The sequence below is a fragment of the Myodes glareolus genome, chromosome 22, assembly GCF_982192425.1.
Source record: "Myodes glareolus chromosome 22, mMyoGla1.1, whole genome shotgun sequence".
Lineage (NCBI taxonomy): Eukaryota > Metazoa > Chordata > Mammalia > Rodentia > Cricetidae > Myodes > Myodes glareolus.
This window is the reverse complement of record NC_142047.1, coordinates 13032649-13056226: the sequence shown is the minus strand read 5'-3', so window position 1 is coordinate 13056226 and position 23578 is coordinate 13032649. Positions and strand designations below refer to the sequence as shown.

At 50.3% G+C, this 23578-nt stretch overlaps 1 protein-coding gene across 6 annotated transcripts in view; it reads right to left on the bottom strand.

Annotated features, from left to right (window-relative positions):
- Cacna1a (calcium voltage-gated channel subunit alpha1 A) overlaps positions 1-7155 on the bottom strand; it is a 231214-nt gene extending 224059 nt beyond the window's left edge. For 2 of the 6 annotated variants that reach the window (XM_087900474.1, XM_087900473.1), the window contains exon 1: positions 6613-7154. In XM_087900474.1, the coding sequence (XP_087756600.1) occupies positions 6613-6910 (298 nt within the window). In that variant the 5' untranslated portion in view covers positions 6911-7154. Of the gene's footprint in view, positions 1-6612 lie in introns of all 6 variants that reach the window. The other 4 variants (XM_087900471.1, XM_087900472.1, XM_087900475.1 and 1 more) reach the window with 3 other exon arrangements.
- Between the last annotated feature and the right edge of the window lie 16423 nt (positions 7156-23578).

Below are 23578 nucleotides of genomic sequence, written 5' to 3'. Positions count from 1 at the left end.
ACAGAATGATTCTGGAATTCCACTTTTTAGGTTTTAGAACTTTCTTGACATGCCAACCATTTTCTCTGCATGTCCCCTCCCCCATTCTCAAGCCCCTCTGAAGACACAAACAGAAGCTCTCCCCTCACCACCCAAAATGTGGAAACAGAGGTCCCAACACCAGAGACGGAGTGGCCTCAAGGAGTCTGACACTCAGGGCTGGTCTTCCTACATGCTAAAGAATTTTCTGGTTATTCTTTTGTTCTGCTGAAGTTTTTGTTTGAGACAGGGTCTCATGTAGCCCAGACTGGCCTCAGATTGGCTACGTAGCCAAGGATAACTGTGAACTTCCGATCCTCCTACCTCTACCTCCTGAGTGCTAGGACCACAGGTATGCACCACCACCCCGAATTTCTGCAATGCTGGGGATGGAACCCAGGGCCTTGTGCATGTTGGGCAAGCACTCTGCCAGCTGAGCCACATCCCCAGCCCCCGAAGGGTTTCTTCTCTCCGCTGTTCTCTGCAGGACACACGGTCCCTTCCTAGGGTTTCTTCTCTCCGCTGTTCTCTGCAGGACACACGGTCCCTTCCTCAGAGCTGACCTCTTGGAGATGCATTAGCTGTATGAGAGCGGGCCAAGTAAACCCTCCTAGCTGGGCTTCATCACAGAACAAGCACATGCACATTCAATTCCACAGGAGGCAGAAAATGAGGGTGCACACCCCAAGCACCTCCAGGTAGCCCCGAGGCTCTGAGGCAGCTTTCCAGCTCCACAGGCCCTGCTTTCAACTCCAAGCACCACTTGGGAGACCTTCCCTGGCTTAACAGCCTCGTTCACAGCTTCCAGGCCCTGAAACCCCCAAACATGGAAATGCCAGCTTAAGGGGAATCATACGGGGTACCAGACAGCTTGTGAGTGAGGACTGATTCCTCTTGTAGTCACTCAACAAACACGTCAGGTGACATCAGCACAGCACCACTGTAACGAAGAAGACAGACACCACCCAGTCTGGCTTGGACCCTTTCTAGTGTGATCACAGAGCACCCATAACCACGCCCACATACAGCCTTTAACAGGGCCACTTTCACCACTTTTTCCCATGATGCTCAGTGCCTCACCTTTCACCCTGAGGCTCCCCATGACTTGGAGCTCAGGACCTGAGGTTCAAGTGAAGACAGTGAACAGTCCCGTGGCCACTGTGGAGGACAGTTTGGTCACCTCACCTTTGGCAAAGTTAAGCCCGCTCTTACCAGAAAGCTCACCCATACCACCCCTGTGTATTTACTAAAGAGAAATGAAATATAGCTCCCCAGCACTCCCAGTAAAACCCAGGGACCAGCATTGACAGCTGCTCTGTTCATAATTGCCCACCCTGGAGACACTCAAATGTCCTTCAGCTGGGACATGGGACAAACTGTAGCCCATCCTCTGAGTACTGGTTAGCAATTCAAAGAGACAATACTGAGGTGCTTTAATCTCAGCACTCAGGAGACAGAGATAGGCAGATCTCTGTGAGTTTGAGGCCAGCCTGCTGTACATAGTGACTTTCAGGACAGCCAGGGCTATCTAATGAGATGGGGATTCGGTGGCTGGGGAGGGGATAGGCTAATGACACTCAGGCTACTACAGACCTACATGAAGCTCACCTCTGAAGGCGCAGTGTTGCTGCCTGCCTCCTAACCACGGGATGCAGCAGATCAAGAAGGCAGACAAACCAAGAGACTTGGTCTCAAATAACCAAGGGCTAGGATTGTAGCTCAGTGGTGGAGCTCCTGCTACCATGCAGGAGACCCTAGGTTCCATCCATAGCACTGAAGGAAAAAAAAAAGCTACTGCATGATTCTATTTCTAGAACCTTCTAGAAAAGGAAAAAAACTACAGCATGGAGATGAGGTCACAGGTCACAAGAGACGGGAGACGTGAGGTGCTGACTCAGAAGAGGAACAGGGAATATTTTGGGGAGATGGAGCTGTTCCCGATGTCAAGTAGGGCGCTGGCTCCACAGCCCCACACACCTGTCCAAACTCATAAACTCACCTAGCAGTACACACAGAAGACAAAGCCTGCTGCAAAGAGACCACACCTCCTCAAACCTGTTTTCCAAGTAGAAGGAAAAAGACAACAGGGTGTGTCAGGATGATTTGGAGACTTCCAAGCCCCGAGCTGGCAGCTAGGGGTTCTCCAGAAGCACACTGGATACAACCCTAGCACTCTGAAGACCGAGACATCAGGGCCATGAGTTTGAGATCAACACAGGCTACATAGTAAGACTTCTCTGGCAGAGGAGTGCTCCAGGACGGAAAGGCAGTGTCCTGACCCACACCCCAGGGCCAGGCTAGAGCTATCATCTTAATGAAATGAGCTCTGTGAGCGCGAGGCCCACATCACCACCAGACAGATACTCCTTGGCGTACGGTGGAGCCACATCCAAAGAAACACCAGCACCATAAACTGACATCGCCCGACCAATTCTGCTGCCCCTCAGTATATCCACACATCAGCCAGCACCCTGGCGATCACTGTACCACCTGGCACTTCTGCTTGTTCAGCTGCCTGGTATCACAAGCTGTCAACAGGCCATATGCTGCTAGCCCAGGATAGACCACAATCCCGAATATGGTACCTATTGCCTATGTGACCCTTCTCCATCCTCAGGTTAAGACAGCAAATTGTAAGCTGAACACCATAGCTAAGCTAGGAGTCCCCCGTGCCCTGCTGCCGTCTCTGCAGTATTCCTGGTGGGGTGGGGAGCTCACTAAACACACTGCTTTTTCTTCTTGAAAACCTATCCTGACTCTTGTCAAGTGGGCTGCACAAGAGCTGGGGCTTCGGATCCACTGACAGAGCACGCGCTTAGCGCGCATGAGCACCTCAAAAGGCCACTATAAACCCCGAGCCTGTTTGCCTTTGCCTCTGGATGGGCAGATCTTTCTTGGGGTTCTAAGATGTTTGGATTTGGAGACTGTGGATGAGGGATCACACCTCTGTGGAGGTGCCCAGTGGCAAGGCCAGGTTAATTCCTACTTCCCAGGGTGCTCCTCTGGGAACTCCTGGCAAGTAGATGCAGCAGATAGAGAAACTCAGGACATCCCTCCATCTCAACAGAACTGTCTAGAATGTTTCAGGTTAGGCCAAGTGTCTGAATATGTGCTGTTACATCTCTTGGGGGTCCCGCCACACTTCTCAGTTCTGGAAGAGAGCCAGCCAATGCCCACAGGCCCCTGACACCACGGTGACTCCAGGGTCTCTGAGTTTCTATGATGAGGGCAGAGATGCATCTGCACACAGGCCGGGCCCAGCACTGGAAGACTCAGAATTTCACAGCCAGTGCAGAGGCGGCACTAGCATCAGGGGACTAGGAAGATGACACTGACATTTGGTGGAGCAGGTGGCATCATGAGGGGATGCTCTAGGAAGGCTAAGATGCCCCTTATGGAGACAACAGATCCTAGTTCTGCGGAGGCCATGAGGCCCCTCTTCTCTACGTTCCAGTCAGTCCTACAGTGAGTGGGACTGAGGGTGAAGCTGTGTGCCCTTAGGGCAGCTTGCTGAGCGAACAGTTTCTGACCCGGATACAAAGACAACTCTTACTTCTCGTGGTTGGCCTCCAGCCTGAGCTGCTGGGAGACAGAAGGATGGGACTGAGGTGGCGAACTATCCCAGAGTGGAGAGAAAGCAAGGCTCCCTCCTCGAGCAGTTAGCCACACTGGACCTGGCAGGTGGAAGGAAGTCTCCAGTGGCAGTCAGCTTCACAGTCCTGTAAACCCTCCCCTCCACAGACAGCAAAGACACTTTTCATATTGCCCCATGACCCCCCAGGAAACAGATTTCTAGAATGGGCTCCACACATCAAAAACTCATGCGCTGGTCCACTTGAAGACAAGCTCAGAGGGGGAAATTCCATAGGGGGGAACATTCCTAAGGGCTCTAGGATTAAACACCCATGAGGCCACCACACAGTAACATTCTAGATGCCAAAACATCTCAAAGACACCGAGAAGCCAGGCACAAAAGAACACTGCTCCAGTCTCATCTCCATGAGGCTCACAAGGAGGTTAGGAGCCAGGTAGGTCAGCTGATCTTGCTGGGGTGTGGCCAGGAAAGGGAAGAGAGAGGTCCTGTGGCCTGGAGACTGAACAGCCATCAAGGATGCCAGTCCCAACCTTGTGCTTGCCTGTATGCACCTTAGATTTTATTCCAAAAAGTTCTGGATGTATTTCAACTGCTAAAGTGCTTGCCTAGCATGTGTGAGGCCCACGGTTCCATCCCCACACAGCACAAAACAGGGTGTGGTGGCTCACATAATACTCAACCACATAGTGAGTTGGAGGCCATCCTGAACTCCTAAGACCCTGCACCCCTGAAACATTTTTTTAGTTCAGAGAAATTGCTTAATTTCTTATTTTTTCAATGCCAATAGTATTTGGATTTTTTTTTAAGTCAGTGTTTTGTGCAGTGTCTTGACTCCCAGGCAAATCTATTTTATCTCCTCCCACTGGCCTGAATTTCTTGATGGAACAGCCTCGGGTCCTCTGTCCCTCTCTCCCACCCCTCCCGGAAGCAGCTCCATGCAGGATGACCTGGCTTGGAGACTGGCGAGGCCTGGAGTGGGAAGCGCCCCCTTCCGGAGTGGGGCTGTATAATTCTTCAGACCAGAAAGGGAACAGAAGCGCTGCAGAGAGGGCGGGAAACTGCACACACTCATCCCAAAGCTCCCCAGAGAGAGTGAGGCCTGGGCTAGCCAACAGACAAGGTTGGGGTGCTCTGGGGGTGCCTGAGGTTCAGCTCAGCTATGACAGTTATCAGAGCTGTAGCATCCGGGATGGACGGGGTGAGCTGAGGACAGCAGAAGGGCTCCCCAACTCCTCTGCTCCCTCTTGGAAGGCTTCAGAAGGGGGAAAGTCATTTAACAGTACAGCGGTCGCTCGCAGGGCAGTCTCTAAAACGGTCCGAAGGCCTCTTCTCATCCCCTGGTGTCTCCAGGCCCCAGATACTCCTTCCAGCATGGGCACTAAAGTCACATGTCCACTAAGCATTTTACTGGGCTGGAAGTGTTTGGGAGGACACACTGACCAACCTTGGCAAGGAGGAGTTCAGGGGGTAAAATTCTGGCACCTACCTTAAGCATCAACAACACTATGGTTAGGGAGACACCCCTCAAAAAGAAGCCTTCCACTACACAGATCTTAATTTTCACCAGCCTCCACATAAACCACTTGCTCCAAAACCTCATGCTCTCTTGGTGTGATTTCACAGCCCCAGGAACCGACCATCTGGAGCCCCTAGAAGAGAACGCGCCCATCCGTGCTCTTTGAGCAGAGACTGCAAGAGCCCAAAGGTCCCAGTCCTGGCTGAGACAGACTGGCCCCACCCATTACCCAAGAGCTAGCGACCCCTTGCAAACTCATGGGATCTGCCCAGCCCATGTAATCTTGGCCCTCAAGGAATTGGAGCCTGAAAAGAGGTACATTTGGGCATGACGGGGTGGCCAGCCAGCCTGGGGAGCAGGGTGTGTCCCCCCCACACCGGGAATCTGGGTCATGCTTAGATGACAGAGAAACCTCGACTCTACCCACCCGCGCCTGCCTGCATCTTCCCAGATGCTAAGGTTTATGGGCAGCAAAGGTGGACTTCAAGAAATTCGGGGCACCGTGTGTGTGAAATCACTTCTCAGCAGAGGAAAAAGGACTCCTTGCCGTTTTCCTCTGGTCTTTCGTGGGGAAGGGGGGGGGCCCTACCTGTCCAAGATGCCTATATGGAGACTGATCCTCCTGGTGGTGTTCCCTCCTGGTTCCCTAGGGTGTGAGAAGCTAAACCCAACCAAGCCCACAAGCAGTCCTTCAAAGGGGCCCACTTCTCCTTCCTTCTGCCTTCTCTCATCCTGGAACAACCCACCTCAGGTCTTCCCAGGCCATGGGTCTCACCGAGTGGAAAGGACTAGTTTTTTTTTTTAGACCCCAAAAGATAACGCTGAAGGGGCTCTGACCTGTGACGGGAGGAACAGGACTTGCATACACGGAGACAGTGGAACAGTTCTCCAAACCACGGAAACAGGACAGTCCCCAGATGCAGCTAGCGGCCCACCCAGAGCCACTGAGGCTGGGATGACTCCACCACCAAGCCACATGGTGTCCCCCATGCTCTAGGCCTGAGGCTCCTACCTTGGGTAGAACACCAGGATTGAGAGGCCGAGGACCTTTTCTATAGGATTTGAGGGGGGCCCACGTGTGGGCCCTAAAGCGTTCAGGCACTGGCCCAAACAGGGCTCCAACGAAAGAAATCAGACCCCATCTGAAGAGCCCCCATCAGTGTCCCTGCGCGACCCAAGACCCAGACCTTCGGTCTTTGCAAGGAACCACTCTCTCCCCCGAGTCCCGAGCCTCCTAACTACTCGCAGGCTCGCTCTGCAGCAGCAGCCTAGCAGGCCAGGAGGCTGCTCCCCACAGCTCCGGGGCCCTCATCTCCATCCCCTAGCCGCCAAGGAGACCCCCCAGCTCCCACAGCCCCCAGGTCTCTCTCTCAGCCCCGCAGAGGGTGGAGGAGGAAGAGGAGGAAGAGGTGGGGAAAGAGAAGAGGAGGAGGTGGAGAGGAGGAGGGGAGGCGCAGCCGCCCGGGCTGGGGCAAAGGATATGGCCATTCCGTGATCTTTTTGGCGTATTTTCTCACCACGTTGTCTTCACTGAAGAGGAACAGGGAGCGGTTGACCGTGAGGCAGTTCTGGCGGACGGGGATTGGGTTGTAGAGGGCCATGGTCCGCGCTCTCTGCGCCATCGACTGCTTGTACATCCTCTGCGCTCCGGGCTGCCCGCCCTGCCGGCTGCCCCCGGCTCCTCGGCCGCCCGCGGCGCCCACGACCACCCCGGCGGCCGGCCCTGAGCCTCCTCCGCCTGCGCCGTAGCGGCCCGGCATCTCGTCTCCAAAGCGGGCCATTCTGCAAAGAGCAAAGGGCCTCGGGTTACGCGGCGGCTGCTGTTGCTGCGGCGAGCGCTGCGGAAGCCACGGCCACCGCCACCACCACCACCACCGCCGCCGCTTCTCAGGCTGGCCGGGCTGTGGGGACGGCGGCTGCACCTGCGACTGCGGAGACGCTCCACGGCCCAGCCCATCGGGCGGCGGCGCCCGGCCTCGGCTCGGGGGGCTCACGAGCGGGACGGCCCGGCCGAGCCGGGGAGCGCGGCTCGGGACATGCCGGCAGAGGCGGTGACCCCGGGCGGGAGGAGGGGTGCGGGGGAGGGCGCGGGGGCGGGGCGCGGGGGAGGGGCGCGGCAAAAATAACCGGGGACGCGATCCAGGCGATCCCCGGCCACCCACTCCGGAGAGGAAAAAATCTTTCTCAGTTAAAAAAAAAATATTAGTTAAAAAATATATAGTGTAAAAAGATTTTTTTAAAGCAACGCTCCAATGCACACCCCCTTTAAAACGCGAAGTCTAAGCGAAGGACGTTCCCCCCCTCCCCGGGACGCAGCGATAAGCTTCAAATTCCTCGGAGGTCCGGGTCAGCTTGGCATCTTGCTAAAGGCGTGGGCTCGGCCCATTTGAAAAAGAAGAAGAAAATTAAATAACAAAAATCCAAAACCAGTTCTTTGCTATAGGAAGAGGGTGGCAGAGAAGGATTTGTCCGTCTGTTTTGCTGACTTTCCTAGACCTGGAAAGAATAGAAAATTCCTGAAAACGCTGCAGCTGCAGCCCCTCCCCCAAATCCAACCGGGTTGGAGAGCGGAGGGGGGGGGGGCGGAGGAGCGGGGCGCGCAGGGGCGCGGCGGGGCTCGGAGGCGTCAGGGAGCCGCTGGTCCCTGGCTTTGAAAAAAGCCGATCTGTTTTCCTCCTGATTCAGCAGCCGCCGGCTTCTCTGCGCGCGGGAGCGTGTGTGCGCGCAGCCAGGCGCGGCACAGCCTCGGCCGGGGGGAAATTGCAGCAGCGCAGTCTTGAAAATTCCCCACGGGAGGGGGGGGGGAGGAAGCGAGAGAGCGAGCGAACGAGCGAGGGAGGGCTGTGTGCGCCGCTCGGCAGCGGCTCGGGCTGCGGCAGAGCCTGGCAGCATCCCCACCCCCGGGCGCCTCTCTCCCCCTCCCCTTCCCCCTCCACCAGTTCCGCTGACAGTAGAGGTACGAGGGGAGAGCTGCCCAGCCAAAAGCCGGGGCTAGACCTGGGCCCTGCACCCTGGAGCAAGACCCACCCGGTTATGCGTGCAACCAATCACCTGCGCTGGAGCAGGCGCGGCTGGGCACAGGGGGAAGTCGGGACAGATCCTCCCGCACAGAGGACCTTGCCTGCCACCCCAGGTCCGTGTTGCTGCCTAGAACCAGGCGGGCCCAGTCGGAAGGAAGAAACTTAATGAGCGGAGGGCTTGGTGTAGGGACTAATGTGGGTGGCCGTCGATGAGCAAATGAGGGTCTGTTGAGCAAAAGACATTTTTTGCGAGCTGGAAGGAAGGTTCGGAGCACTTCTGGGAGGGTTGCGGATCGCAGGGGGCCTTCCAAGCTAATGTTTAGGTCACCCTGGAGACACTGGCAGGAGCACCTGTGAGCTCCTAGGAGCAGACCGCTAACTGAGCCCTAGCATGCTAGGCAGGGCGGCTGGCCGGTCGTTGGCATAGCCCCATCTCTACCAGGCACTTGGATCACCCCCACCTGCCCTCCCTCCCCCCATTTGGAAATTCCATAAACACAGAGAAACATACAATAAAATACAAATGAACAAGCTGAGAAACTGCTACCTTTGTGGACGTCAGCGCCCCAGAAACCGGACCACAGGCCTACACGGGGGCTGGCTCCGTGATAACCAGGGCCTGACCATTCTTTTAGCTTTATGACTTTAGCTCGCCTTCCTCAGCAGGAGCTGCATTTGGCTCTCTTCGACCCCATAATAAGCATCATTCTGCAGGACCTGGTTCCTTGGGGTCATCATTTCGTCTTTCAAGTTCACCTGCTGTCATCCATAAGTGGATGATCCTTTTTCTTTGCTGCATGCTACTCTGTGGAATGATCAGTCAACAGTTTGTCCACTTTCTTCTCTCTGGACATCTGGGTTCTTTCGAGTTGGGGCCACAGCACAGCATTGCCTGGGACACCATACGCATGTGAGCATGCCTGCTAGTGGAGTGAGGCTACATATGGGTGGCCTTTCGGCCTCTGATCATTAGTATCTTCAGGTTTACATGATGCGAAACTGTCTTCTAAAGCAGATGTACCAAGGAGCGGTTTTGAGAGTTAGAGAGGTGGCTCGGCAGGTAGAGCCCAGGCTGCTCTTCCAGAGGACCTGGGTTTGATTTCCAGCACCCACATGGTGTCTTACAACCAGCTGTAACTCCAGTTCCAGGAGATCCAATACTCTCTTTTGGCCTCCTTGGGCACCAGGAAGGCACATGGTACACGCACACGCATTCAGGCAAAACACCCATGCCCATGAATTGAAATTTTAAAAGTTCTAAAAGAAGAAGCAGATTTCAGGGAAGAACAAGATGGCTCCACCAAGCCTGAGGACATGAACTGAATTCCTGGGACCCACATGGAGGAAAGAGAAAACCAGCTCTCACAGGTTATACTCTGACCCATGCAAATGTACACCCACACACAATTAAAAATGCCATTTTTAATTATAAAGGGGCATGTTTGATAGGTGCAGGCTTATTATCTTAGCACCGAGGCTGAGACAGGAGGATGGGATTTATCATGAACTTTGCTGTGTGTGTGTAGACTGAAAAGCTGAGTATTAAAAGGGTAGAGAGAGAGGCCGAAGAGGCAAGTCTTCAGCTAGTTAAAGCCTGCTTGGCCCACACGGACATTAGTATTTCAGTTCATTTGGGATATTCCAGAACAATAAAATGTCTGTATATAAATTCTTAATTCTGTGCCTTTGGAGGGGCACTTTTAAGATTTTTTTTAAAAAATTTGTCAAAATAAGCCAGTTGTGGTGGCACACACCTGTCACTCAAGAATTCAGGAAGCAGAGGCAGGAGGATTGCTGTAAGTTCAGTGGCTGACTGTCTGGGCTACAGGGTGAGTTCTAGGCTAATCTGGGAGACAGTGTCAAATCCTGCCTCAAAAAAACAGTGCATAAGCAAAGCACAGCAAAGAATTTGATACAAGCCAGGTGGTGGTGGCACACGCCTTTAATCCCAGCACTCGGGAGGCAGAGGCAGGCGGATCTCCGTGAGTATGAGGCCAGCCTGGTCTACAAGAGCTAGTTCTAGGACAGGGTCCAAAGCTATAGAGAAACCCTGTCTCGAGAAAACAAACAAACAAAATAATTTGATACAGCATAGGCAGACTGTGATTAAAGCGTGCTGGGCAGAGCCGTGAGGAGGGACTCAGGGCTCTCTTCAAGCAGTGATGCTGTTACATCCAATGTTGTTCTATGTCGCACAATCTTAAGGTCAATGGCATCTAGCTTGAGTGCAGATTCAGGAGCCGCCGTGGTAAGTGTGAGATGAGTTTGCACCACAAGCGGCCTTGCCCAGAAGGCTGTTGCGATCCATCTCCACCTGCAGGGATCTCTGAAGACCCTGGAGCTGCTCAGGCCAGAGTGGACCTGGAGGATGGAATCCTGGAATAAAGCTTCCAGAGAGTCTCCACTTGTGAGTGTGCTTTGTGTGTGCATGTGCACATAGACACTCGTGCACGTGGGCAAACGCACATGGAGGCCAGAGGACAACCTTGGGTATTGTTCTTCAGGTGACACCCACCTTTTTAATTAATGAATTGGCTGACTGGTTGATGGGGGGAGCAGAAGTTGGCAACAGGTGTTTTTCTGGATTGTTCTCCACATTTTTTGCATCAGGGTCTCACTAGCCAGCAACTTGTCAAACAGACTAGACTGACTGGTGGGTGAGCAGGAGGAGTCTCCCAGCCCTGCCTCCCCAGCCCTGGGAATGTGGCACCACTCCCTACTTCCTACACAGGTTTTGGGGAATCCACTCAGATCCTCATGCTTGACAGGCCAGGAAGTCACCAGCAGAGCCAGCTCCCCAGTCCAGCAGCCCCATTCGCTTTGTAAACACTGAGGCTGAGAAAGATTGAAAACCTCACCGAAGCCACTGCCATGAGTCTCAAACCCTAGGCACCATGCTGCACAGAGGACCATCTGATACACATTTCAGAAAAATGGAGTATGTCTACCAGTGCTAAACATCTGAGCAGACTGTGAGCAGGGGGACACACGGGATCTGTGTCTCTTATTATTACTGTTATTGTTAGAATGTGTGGGCACGAACGGCACGGCTCGCGTGTGTGGGGGTCAGAGGAGAATTTCGTGACATTGGTTCTCTCCTCCCACCTTTCCATGGGTGCCAGGGATAGAACTGGGTCATCTGGCTCTCACAGCAAGCGCCTTTCCCTGCTGAGCCATTCTCTGTGTGTCTAAGAAGAAAGAGGACACATGTCCATGGACATGCCCAGGATGCCGTTTGTGTGGGGACACTCACCTGCCGAGATGCATGTGCAGCAGAGAAGAAAACAGACTCGAGTTGTCGGGCTCAGTGTCAAACACCGCCCCCCACCCCCCATTAAGCCATCTCGTCAGTCCAGTCATGGATAAAATATAGATCATATATGGACAATTTATTTTTGTTTTATGCCCATTGGTGTTTTGCCTGCATGTATGTCTGTGTGAGGGTGCCAGAAGCCTGGAGCTGCAGTTACAGACAGTTTTGAGCTGCCGTGTGGGTGCTGGGACTGGAACCCAGGTTTTCTGGAAGAGCAGCCAGTGCTCTTAATTGCTGAGCCATCTCTCCAGCCCCCATGCATAATTTCTGCTCTATAAAGTTCAAATCAGAGCTTTGTCATTTGGGAGGTTGACATCGTCACCACATTGATGGTAAAGAAGTGACCACCCTGAAGGGATCTTTAAGAGGCATCTCTCTGTGGACGACAATTGTACAAATGTGTTTATTTTGCAGATTTGGGGGGCTAGTGACATGGCTCTGTAGGTAATGGCACTTTGTCTGTAAACCTGATATGATTGCTTGAGTCAGATTCCTGAAGTCTACCACATAAAGATGGAGGAAAGAAGCCGCTCCCCCAATTTTTCCCTGGCTTCCATGTGTGTACCACATCACATACACACACACACACACACACACTCACACACACACACACACATACACACACACCTATGCACATGCATCATACATGCACATTATTTAAGAAGAAGTTAAAAATAAAATAAAAATGCGCCTTTTTTTTTTCAGTCGAGATCTCATGTAGTCCAGACTGTCTTTAACTGTCCTGCCTCAGCCCTCCGCTGTGGGAGTTACAGGCATGAGGTAAACACGCTTGGCTTCTTCAATTTCTTGGCTTATTTATTTACTTATTATTTGTTTGTTTGTTTACTGAGACAGGGCCTTATGTATCCTAAGCTGGCCTTAAATTCACTGTGTAGCTAGTCAAAGATGACCCTACGTTTCTGATCCTCTTGCCTCTACCTCCTGAGTGCCAAGATGACGAGTGTGTGCTACCAAACCCAGTTCTTGGGGTGGGACCCAGAGACCCATACATACAGAGAAAGTGTTCTGCCAACTCAGTCAGCCTTGTGTTAAAAACTTTCATCGAGGGCCAGATGTGGTGGCATACGTCTTTAATCCTAGCACTCGGGAGGCAGAGGCAGGAGGACATTTGTGAGTTCGAGGTCAGCCTGGTCTGCAGAGTGAGTTCTAGGACAGTCAAGGCTACAGAGAAATCTTGTCTCAAAAAAAAAAAAAAGTGATGGGCTCTGGGTCCGTTATCACCAGATATTGGTTTTGCGTAGACGAAAGCATTCTTTAAGCTAAAGGAATGAATTCCTGATAGAATCTCAAGTGGCCACTGTAGGTAGCTTCTGGGCCTTTGATAACACCAGTGACCACTGCTGACCAGGGAGAAAGACTTGGACTATCAGTTGCCCCTAGTCGGACGAGTTTAATAGCAGGTGGCCAGAAGCCCCAACCATTGGTTCGTCAGCTGGAATCTGTTTGTCAGGTGCTGGCAGTTTGTGGCTCTTGTGTGACTGAGCAGAACACTAAAATGAGTGCTCCCATGAGATAAGCCCAGATCGCATTCCCCTGCCTACTAACACAATTAACCAGCAAAGCCAGCCATGTTATGCTGCAAGAAGGGGTCAGGCCAAAGGCATTTGGTCTCTGCCGTTCTGGCTGGGTACCCGCCAGTATTAAGCCTCAGGGTCTTTGGAGGTAAGTGTGATAAAGCCTGCTGGGTGTGGGGGGCACACACCTTTAATCCCAGCCTTTGGAGGCAGAAGGAAGATCTGTGTGAGTAAGAAGTCAGTCTGGTCTATACAGTGATTTCAGTGTAGTCTGGGGTTGCCTTGAACTTTCAGCAATCCTCCTGCCTCAGCCTCTTAGATATGAGTCATTGCCCCATTTCCTTTTTTATCCCCCCACTCCTTTCTAACCACTTCCTTAGTTCCAGGCAAAACAAGTCTCTCCAACATTTTCCTCACCACCCAGCCCTAGAACAAGCTGTATCTCCAAGGGGCCTGGCTTCTTTTCACTAGAGGAAGACAGTTTGAAACCATCTTGAGGCTGGGTGCCATACAGCGTCGTGAGTTTTGTTTGATCAAAGAAAACAGGCACTTTGGCAACCACCAAGAAAATGTGCAAGAGCTATCAGGAATGTCTAAAAAGCATGGATAGGAAACCGAGAAGTAACATGACATACACACATCTCTGAAGATGCTCCCACAGATGTGCCTCCACCTGGGCTGGAAATGACCATGGCTCCACACATGCCTTCAGTGCTTCGCCACTGAGCCACATCCCTGCCCCTCACTGGGGGATCCCAGGCAGGGGATCCACCACTGAGCCACACCCCTGCCCCTCACTGGGGGATCCCAGGCAGGGGATCCACCACTGAGCCACACCCCTGCCCCTCACTGGGGGATCCCAGGCAGGGGATCCACCACTGAGCTATACCCCTGCCCCTCACTGGGGGATCCCAGGCAGGGGATCCACCACTGAGCCACACCCCTGCCCCTCACTGGGGGATCCCAGGCAGGGGCTCTACTGCTGGGTCATGCCCCAACCTGACAAGCAAATGACCAGCGTTAGCAGGGACTTAGGAAGGAGGCCACCGCTCTGCATCCCTCTGCCAAGAATGCCCAATTTGAACAATTCGCTTCCAATCAAGGTCAGACGAAGGGATGCAGAACTAGTGTTGTAGAAGAGACACAGTAAAGAGTGCAGTTTAAGACGGAGTGACCCATCCCAATGAAAGAAAACATAATGTCATATTCAGCCACAGGGCAGGACTTTCTGCCGCGACAAAGGATATTATACAGCACAGCTGGTGCCCTGCAGATTGGATAATGATGGATTGATGCTAATTCCCGGGTGTGGTCGTTTGCTCTGTGCTTATGTGAGAGACTGGTCTATTTCAGGAAACTCTGTTTCTAAGGTTAAATAAAGGGCCACTGGGTCTCTCAGAGGCCCAAGAAGATGGAGAAAATGAGGGAGAGAGATCCTAAGTCTAAGTGGGGAAGACTGGCATTTGAGGAAATTGGACAAAGAACATGCAGGAACTCTTTGTGCTATTTGTACAATTTTTTGGAAGTCTGAACTTTAAGGAAAGGAAGATATGTCAACAGTTAACAAGAGAAAACTGTGTGCCCAAGCCTCATTGTCCTCCTGGGTGCCTGCTGTGTGCCCAGTGGTTTTGCAGGTGCAGACCACAATGGTGGCTTCCAAGTTGAGAATAGTGATAGAATACACAAATAAACAGAATGAAGCAAGCGTGTGGGATGTACGAAGTCACTACACATCTGGAGAAATGAGGGGTAAGAAAGAGGAGCCAGCACAGAGCCACGGGGGCTCAGAGTGAGCAGCTGTGTGGAGCGCTGTCACACAGAACGACAGCCCTTTCTCTTTGTCTTGTTGCCCAGCTGTCCCTCGTATGATCACCACGTTGTAAATTAACTTCGTTCTTTTAACAGCGTTAAATTGTCCAGTTGTTAGACATTATTTTTTCAACATCATTATTGTATTTAAACTGATTGTACATGTAAACATTTATTGTATTTAACTTTTTTATTACATTTATTGATTTGTGTGTGAGAGTGAGAGAGAGAGAGAGAGACAGAGACAGAGACAGAGGGGATGGGTGGGTGCAGTGTCACAGTACATATGTGGAAGCCAACATTCAGGAGTCTTTGCTTCCACCATGTTGGTCCCAGGGATTGAACGCAAGTCACCAGGCTTAGTGGCAAGCACCTCTATTGACTGAGCCATTTCACAGGCCCCTAAACTGATCTTATATACAATGTGACATATGAGGCCAAGTGGCATAGAACATAGGGCCAAATGCTGACCTTCCAAAGGCTTAGAAGCAGGTTGTAGTGCAAGCTGCTTCCCCGTTAACATTTATGTAGCAGCGAGGAATATCCAGGAAGTATTCCAGAGGAGAGGAGCTGATGCCAGAAGCCAGTCTCTGTCCAGACTTGGCCCACACCACAGTTCAGATCCCCAGCACCCACAGAAAACAGCTGGGCCTGACCACTAAGACACTAGGTGGAGGACGGGAGAGACGACTCCTCCGCTAAGAGCCCTGGCTGCTCTGTCAGAGGACTTAGGTCCCATTCCCAGCACACAAGGTGGCTCACGATTGCTTGTAATTATAGCTTCAGGTGACTTGACACCTTCTTCGGCCTTCCTCGGCACTGTGCACGCAAGGTGCACAGACATACACGCAGGAAAAACAGCCACACAAATTAAAGTAACAGAATTTTAAAAGTTTGAAGAGAGCGATAGGGGCAGACACCCAGATGTCAACCTCCGATCCCCACAAGCTTGTCCACGCACACACACCACAACCAGACAGTAAACAAAAAAGATGGAGATCGAAAAGACTCTGTGGTGGTGCAGTTGGGCAGACTCCAACTGCTTAGCAGTCTCAAGGGAAGGGACAACGACCACTTTTGCTTCTCTTTTGCTCTTCTTTGCAGTTAACGGTTCTGTCCTGATTTAAAACTTTTCTTCCTCTGCCAGGAACTTTTGACAGTGAAATCTCCCTTGCACCCTGTCTGGCTCACAGCCTGCACCTAGATTCCCTCTGACATCATCTGAGAGAGGCTCTGTCTATCTCCTTCTCAGACCCTGGCTTCCTCTCTCCTGGTTCACTGCCTCACTGTGATGGAGTCATCCTGCAGTAGTTTTCTGAGAAAGGATGTGCAAGAGGTCCCCTAGGTACTTGTTGCTGCGCAAACTAGCTCAAACTTCATAACACAGAACAGTGTCTACCCTGTGGTTCATGTCGGGAGTCTGCTGGGTTGTGCTCCCCATAGCCAATATTTCCAAATGGTTGGGGGGCAATGGACACATCAAAGGTTTCCCCAGTCAAGGGGCGAGCCTGGAAAGGCCCAAACAATAGGATTTCTTAGAACCTCTCTCTGTCTTGTGTGGGCTCTCTGTTTAGGGTCTCCACACTGTGGGTTCAGGGTAAATGGTATAAAAATGCCATTCTATCTCACTGGAGGAAGTTGCTTCCGAAGCCTCTGCTGTGATTTAACACTGGGAAGTGGTGAAGAATCCATTCTGCTTGTTCTGTCCAGTGAGTCAGAAAACCACATCCAAGGATGAGAATGTAACTGTCACTCTCTTCCGGGAAAGCAGCAATTATAAAAGAGAAAACACAGAACAACATGCGGACCGCTGTGAAAAGTGCAGTCTGCCCCCAGAAGAAGCTTGAGACACGTGTGTGCTTGCAAGTCTCTCCTCATACCACATGACTAGTGTGACAGACTGGAGAGACACCACACCGAAGGAGCCTGTGCTGTTTCCCGAAGGACCAAGTTCAGTTTCCAGCTCTCACTGTGGGATGCTCACACTGCTTGTAACTCCAGCTCCAGGGCATCTGACACCCTGCTCTGGACTCCAAAGGCAATACCCACCCACCCACCTACACACACACACACATACCCACCTACACACACACACACACACACACACACACACACACACCTACACACACACACACACACACGAGAGAGAGAGAGAGAGACTTACACACACAAAGAGAAACAGAGACAAAGAGACAGAGACAGGGACACAGAGAGAGACAGAGACAGAGAGAGAGAGGGAGAGAGAGAGAGAGAGAGAGAGAGAGAGAGAGAGAGAGGAAAAGAGAGAATAAATCTTAAAAGATAGTGTGGCTGTGTGGCTGTCAGGACTCTTCAAATCTCCTGTCCCTGACTCCTTTACTCAGACCCACGTGCTCTGAAACAGTTACTATCACGGTGTTCCTAAATGCCATTCTGTTTCAGCCCTTGCATGCTTAGAATGGTTTTCAATGCAGAATTGAGGTCTTTCAGTTCTGTAAAATGTTCTTGAATCATTTCTTTAAGGATTTCTACCTGCATGTGCTCTCTAGCCTCTTAAACTCCCGTAATAAGTAAACTGGTCCTTCTACTTATTATTTTCCATGTTGAGCACCTTATCTTTCACTCTTCTCTTTGAGGTCCATCTCCCCTTTACCTTTTAATCCACTTGAGGTTTGAACTTGTGCGTTTTTATTTCAGTATGATTAGCAGTTTCAATGCACCCCTTTTCTGCAGCATTTTCTTGTTTCATGGTTATACTTTTGTGCATTCCTAACAACAGTATTAACAATATTTCATGTATTTTAAGATTTATGTTATTTTTATTTGTCAGCGTGTGTGGGGCATGCACACAGAAAAGCAGTTTCCCCGACACCAGAAGAGGGTGTTGGGTCCTCTGAAAACTGGAGTTCCAGGTTGTTAGGAGCCACCATGTGGGTGCTTGGAATTGAACCTGGGTCCTCTGCAAGAACATCCACATCTTAAGTGGCAAGCCACCTCACAACAGCAGTGTCTAGAAGTTCCTTTGTCCATACGTACTTTCGTTTGTCTGTTTGGGATCATACACACAGCTGAAGAGGCTCCTGGGAGGGTAGGTATGTTCTGTTGAGGGAGCTCTCCTAGAAGATCAGGCTGAGACATTTCCAGTAAAATTTTGTATTCCTTCTGAAACTTGTTTCTCCAAAAAAAAAGAAAAAAAGAAAAAAAAAACTAGAAAGTTCTTGTAAAGAGACCATTGATAAACACAATGTTTGTGTGTAGTTCTAGCCTGATCTGGATTATATGTGAAAACTAGAAACTATTTGCTTTCAACAAAAACTTCTCAACTAAATGTCTTTCAAATTCTTTCCTCAAAGCATGGGGGCGTGACTCAGAGGGTGGAGCCCTTGCTTAGTGTTCCTGCAGCCTTGAGCTAGTTCCCTGTCTAGCACAGTAGTGGTGCCCACCTCAATTCCAGTACTCAGGAGCTGGGGGCAGGAGGATCAGGACCTCAAGGGCATCCTTGGCTATGTAGAGAATTTGAGGCCAACCTGGGCTTATGAGTCTCTGTCTTAAAGAAACAAATAATGAATAAACTCTCCTCTGCAAATGTGGAGGGTGGCGTCTGTCATGGCAACCAGTGGCCCTCACCCACCGTCACCTACTGATTTGCTTTTACATTACATTTTTTGCATGTGTGTGGGTTTCCAAGAGTCAGTTCTCTCCTGCTGCCTTGTGGGTCCCGGGGATGGAATTCAGATTGCCAGCCTCGGTGGTAAGTAAGCACCTTTGCCCACAGGTCAGCTTCCCCATTCCTTACTTTGCTTTTCTGAGACGTAATTTCACTGTGTGACCCAGGCTGGCATTGAGTTCCCAGGACTGCTGCCTTGGTCTCTCAGCACCGTGGTTACAGCTGTGCACCATCGTGTTCCCTTGAGAGTGGATGGGGCACAGACACAGACTTCAATTGTATAAATGGCAATGAGGGTGACAGTGGTGGGTGGCAATCAGGAGGTCAGGTCACAGAAGCCTTTGTGTGTGTATGTGTGTGTATCTTTCTGTCTGTCTGTCATCCACCCACACTCACACACATACACACACATACACAGCCCCACAGTGAGGCAGGAGTGAGCCTTCAAATTCTGCATGCTACAGCTTAGGAGTAAATCCTTCACGGTCAAGCCTCCAGATGAGACCAGAGGTCCCTGACACCCAAGTACAGCATCAGGAAAGACACTCAGTCACACCTGACAGCAGATTGGCAAAAACTGGTACTATAAGGGACTGATCCATCAATCTGTTAAATTTGGGATAATTTATTATGAAATAGTAGAGCACTCAAATAACTTACATTGTAACTTCAAATAAATATCACCACTGAATGATCAGAAGATTAAATTAATTGAAAATAAGGTTTCTAACAGCTTCAAAGATTATCAAACTCATAGGTAAATTGTTTTTCAAATGTTTATTTTATTTTGTCTTGTGCATATGCCTTTTCATCCTGAATGTGCAGTGTCTGCAGAGGCCATGAGGGAGTGGAATCCCCGGGACTAGAGTTATACACAGTTGTGAGCCATCATGTGGGTGCTGGGAACTGAACCCAGGCTTTTGGAAGAGCAGCCAGTGCTTTTAACCCTGCCTCTCCTAGGGGGATTTTTAGTGACAATTAAAATTATATACTTCAAGCTGCAGCCAAGTATTGAGAGGAGTTGATGATGACATAGGCAGCTGGAATGATGACCAATTTTCACAGAAGGGAAGGTGTAGCCCGTTGATGGCTTGTCTTCTCGCATGCCACAGCATCATTTCCATTGCTATGCAAGGGCTTCACACAGCCGCTGTCAGCCAGGTGTTCTGTGGGTTTTAAGAAAATGTCCTGCAGGCCTGTGTAGGATTTTCTTAGCTAAGGTTCCCTCCTCAGAAACTTTTGCTTGTGTCGACTTGACACAAAACCGGCCAGGACAACACGTATGCCTGCACATGCACACAAACAAAAACAAACCAGACTTAAAATGTGAGTTTTGTTGTTTTGGCTTGGGTTTGTTTTGTTTGTATTTGAGGCAGGATCTCACCATGTAATCCTGATTGGCCTGAAACTCACTGTGTCGACCAGGCTGGCCTTGAACTCACAGCGATCCACCTGCCTCTGTCTCCCAAGTGCTGGGTTTAAATGCATGCACCACTGTGTCTGGCTTAGAATGTGTTGTTGGTTTAAAAAAAAAAAAAACAAATTTGTTTGGGCAGCACCAAAAGCCATGTTAGTGTGGAAGGGGAGATTCATGAGGTCTTATCCCTAAACAAAGAACTACAGGCAACTTAGGGCTGCCTAGAGCAGTCAAGCAGTCTCCCCCAGGGAAAAGAATACCAACTTGTTATCCACTACCAAATTCTCAGCCCTGAAAACACATACGTATAAGAGACAGTACACAGACAGCACAGGTTATATTATATATTTATATATATTTAGGAACATGTATGCAGACAGACAGACAGACAGAGACACACACATATGCAACAACAATTAGAAAAAGGCATTTGAAAGAAAGCAAGGAGGGGTTCGTAGGAAGATTTCAAAGGAGGAAAAAGATGGGAGAAATGATGTAATTATAGTATAACCTCAAAAATATTTATGAAAAGAAAAAGAAAATGATTTACATTTATGCTTAAATTATGTGTAGGTGTGTCTGAGTTAGCATGTGCACATGAGTGTAGTACCAATGAAGGCCAAAAGAGGGCATTGGATCTCCCGGAGCTGGCATTACTGGCTGTGGTGGTGCGGGTACTCTGGATACTCTGTAAGCACAGGAAACACTCCTAGCCACTGAGCTTCTCTGCAGCCCTAATGCGTTTTTCACTCATAAAAGCCACATTTCAGGGTTGGAGAGATGGTTCAGTGGTTAAGTGCATTGGCTGCTCTTCCAGAAGACCTGGGTTTAATTCCCAGCACCCACATGAAAGTTCACAACTGTCTGTGAGTCCAGTTCTAGGGGATCTGAAACCTTCACCTAGCGAGAGCAAATGCCAGTGCACATAAAAGAAAGAGGAATAAATCATTTAAAAAGTCACATTTCTACTCAAAACTCACATGTAAATGAATGAATAAATAAATAAATAAGAAGGGATTTTTTTTTTTTTTAAGGCCAGAGAGATGGCTCCCAGGTAAAGACATTTTCTGCCAGACCTGATGACCTGACTTGAATTCCTGGGATCCATGTGTTGTAAAGAGTGAACCAACTCAAGCCTCAAGTTATCCTCTGACCTACACACACACACACACACACACACACACACACACACACACACACACTGTGGCAGGTGCAAACAGCTCCCACCCTGCCCCACATAATTAAACATCATTTATGTATTTCTTAAAAAGAAAATTTAATACACCCCCACACGTCTAGTAGCTGCTTATAGTACTGCACAGGTACAGCGCATTAGTTTGGAATGCTCTCTCGGATGGCGAGCTCTCCTCTGGAGCAAGCCTTTTTACTGCAGAGGAAGTTGCAATGCTCCAGATGGCAAGGGCTTCTTCAGACTGGCACTATGTGTAAATGCCATGAAGAGGTCCCTGTCAACTCCTAAGGACGTGTTGGGATGTGTTGGGTAAGTGAGAAGACAGCTTCCATAGTGTCACACCCACAGAAACTCCAAGGCTGTCATGAAGGCTTCATCTGTAGAGCGTACCCGCTGAAGACCTCAGGCCTTCCTACAGCATCTGCCGTCCCATCTCTGGGACCCATATGTAGGGGGTGATGGGAAAGCAGAGCTTATCTGGGGTCACTGGGGGTCACTGTCCTTGAAAGGAACTAAGGGACCTTGGTGAGGTCTCATCAGTAGACTGTAAAAGAATAAGCCCGGTGGATGGATTGCTCCTGCTCAAGGCTTAAGAGTGAAAGACCCCCAACTTTAGTCTTCATCTTAAGATTGAAAGATCCCAGCCCTAGTCTCTATCTTAAGATGTTTTGATCAAACAGGCCAGGGCAAAACAGGATATCTGTGGGCAGCAGAAGCAGTCTTAAGACCGGCTGCTCCTGCCTAGAGGATGAAAACAGGATATCTGTGGGCGGCAGAAGACACCCAGTCCTTTGTGTACCAAAACCCAAGGGGGCAGAAACTGGCCGAAACTAGCTTAATTTAGACTTGTTTTTGTAGACTTGTTTTGTCCTGATGTTGATCCACCCCATATATTAATTTAACTTGAGTTGACCAATGGCGTTGCTGTTGCTATGCTTCCCGTCATGTAACCCTGAGATCCTATAAATACTGGCTGGAGAAATACGGGGGGGGGGGGGGGGCGGGGGGGCGCGCTCAGTCTCACTGGAGTACTGAGTCGCCCGTTGGCGCCTTCAACAATAAAGAATCCTCTTGCTGTTTGCATCCATTGGCATAGCTTATTGAGTCTGGAGGATCCTTTCTGAACCCTAGAAATTAGGGTCTTTCAAGAGCATTGGCTGCTTTTGGAGAAAACCTGAGTTCAGTTCCCAGCACTGACTCTGGACGCTCAGAATCACATAAAACTCCAGCTCCAGGGAAGCCGACACCCTCTTCTGGTCTCCACCAGCACTGAATTCATATGGACCTAGAGTGTTGAACCTAGAAGTCTGGCTTAGTTCCCAGGGGGACTATTGGGAAGTATTGGAGGCTTTAGAGTTGAGGCCCAGAGGGAGGAAAGTGAGTTATGGGGAGCGGTGGGACCACAGCTTCCTCCTCTAGGACTCAGAGCGCTGGAGATGCTTGATCGCTCCATGGAACCTCCAAATCCGGAGACATGGGAAACTTTGGCTTATCTCAGGTGTTATATCAACCTGAGGTGGCAAACATGCCTGCCTCGGGTGTTTTCTTATACATGGAAAACTCAGGTTATATCTCTATATAAATAGTTGTGAACGCCATTCTGAGGCCAATTTCTTAAATCAGCGGTACAATCATCAAAATGGTAGCTAACCAGGGGCTGCTACACTCGGTTGAATTTCCCCTGCTCTCTGCCTTTCTCAGTGCTCAGGCTGGAGTCGGGGTCTCGTGCATTCCCGAGAAGCACCCCATCCGTGGCTCCCATCCGTGGCTAGCATGCCTTCAACAGTACAGCGCTCTTCACCTCAATCCCTGCACTGCAGCTCAGTGTGGCTCCACCCCAAAGAGACAAGGGAGCCAACCGGCTTGGGGGCCTTCCCGGGACCGTGTCATCTGTGAAGTAAAATTCTTAAAACCCAGGCATAGTTTAGGCAAAGGAGAAGAGCTGACATGGAAGTGTGTCTAGGTGGTGACAACTGTGTTTGGCCACTAAGTCACTGATGTCACTTGCTCTAACTTGCTGAGCCTCCCAGAGTCCGTGGCCCAAAGTGTTATGTAATGCCTGTGTCCCCACAGCCAGAGAACACTGCCGAAGTTCAAGCCAGAAAGGCTGGCTCCAACACCTGCGCTTCAATTTTATTATTTGTATTTATTTATGCGCTTTTGTGGTGGGCATGTGGGGGGATGCAAGTGGTCAGAGGACAACTGGGGAAACTGGTTTTCTCCTACCAGTGTGGGGCCTGGGGATGGTTGTCAGGCTTGGTGGCCAGCTCCTTTACCCACTGACCCATCTCTCCAATCCTGTTTTAACTTTATTTTTTGAGACAGGGTCTCATGTAACTCAGGTGGAACCTAAACACAAAATCCTCCCACCCCAGTCTCCCGAACACTGAGGTAAAAGCTGTGACCACCATGCAGGCCCAGCATCTGCACCCATAACCTTAGAACTATGTTAAAGGTTGACTCTGCTGGCAAAGGCCCTTACTGTATAATCTGCAAAGCAATGTTGCTGGAATTTTG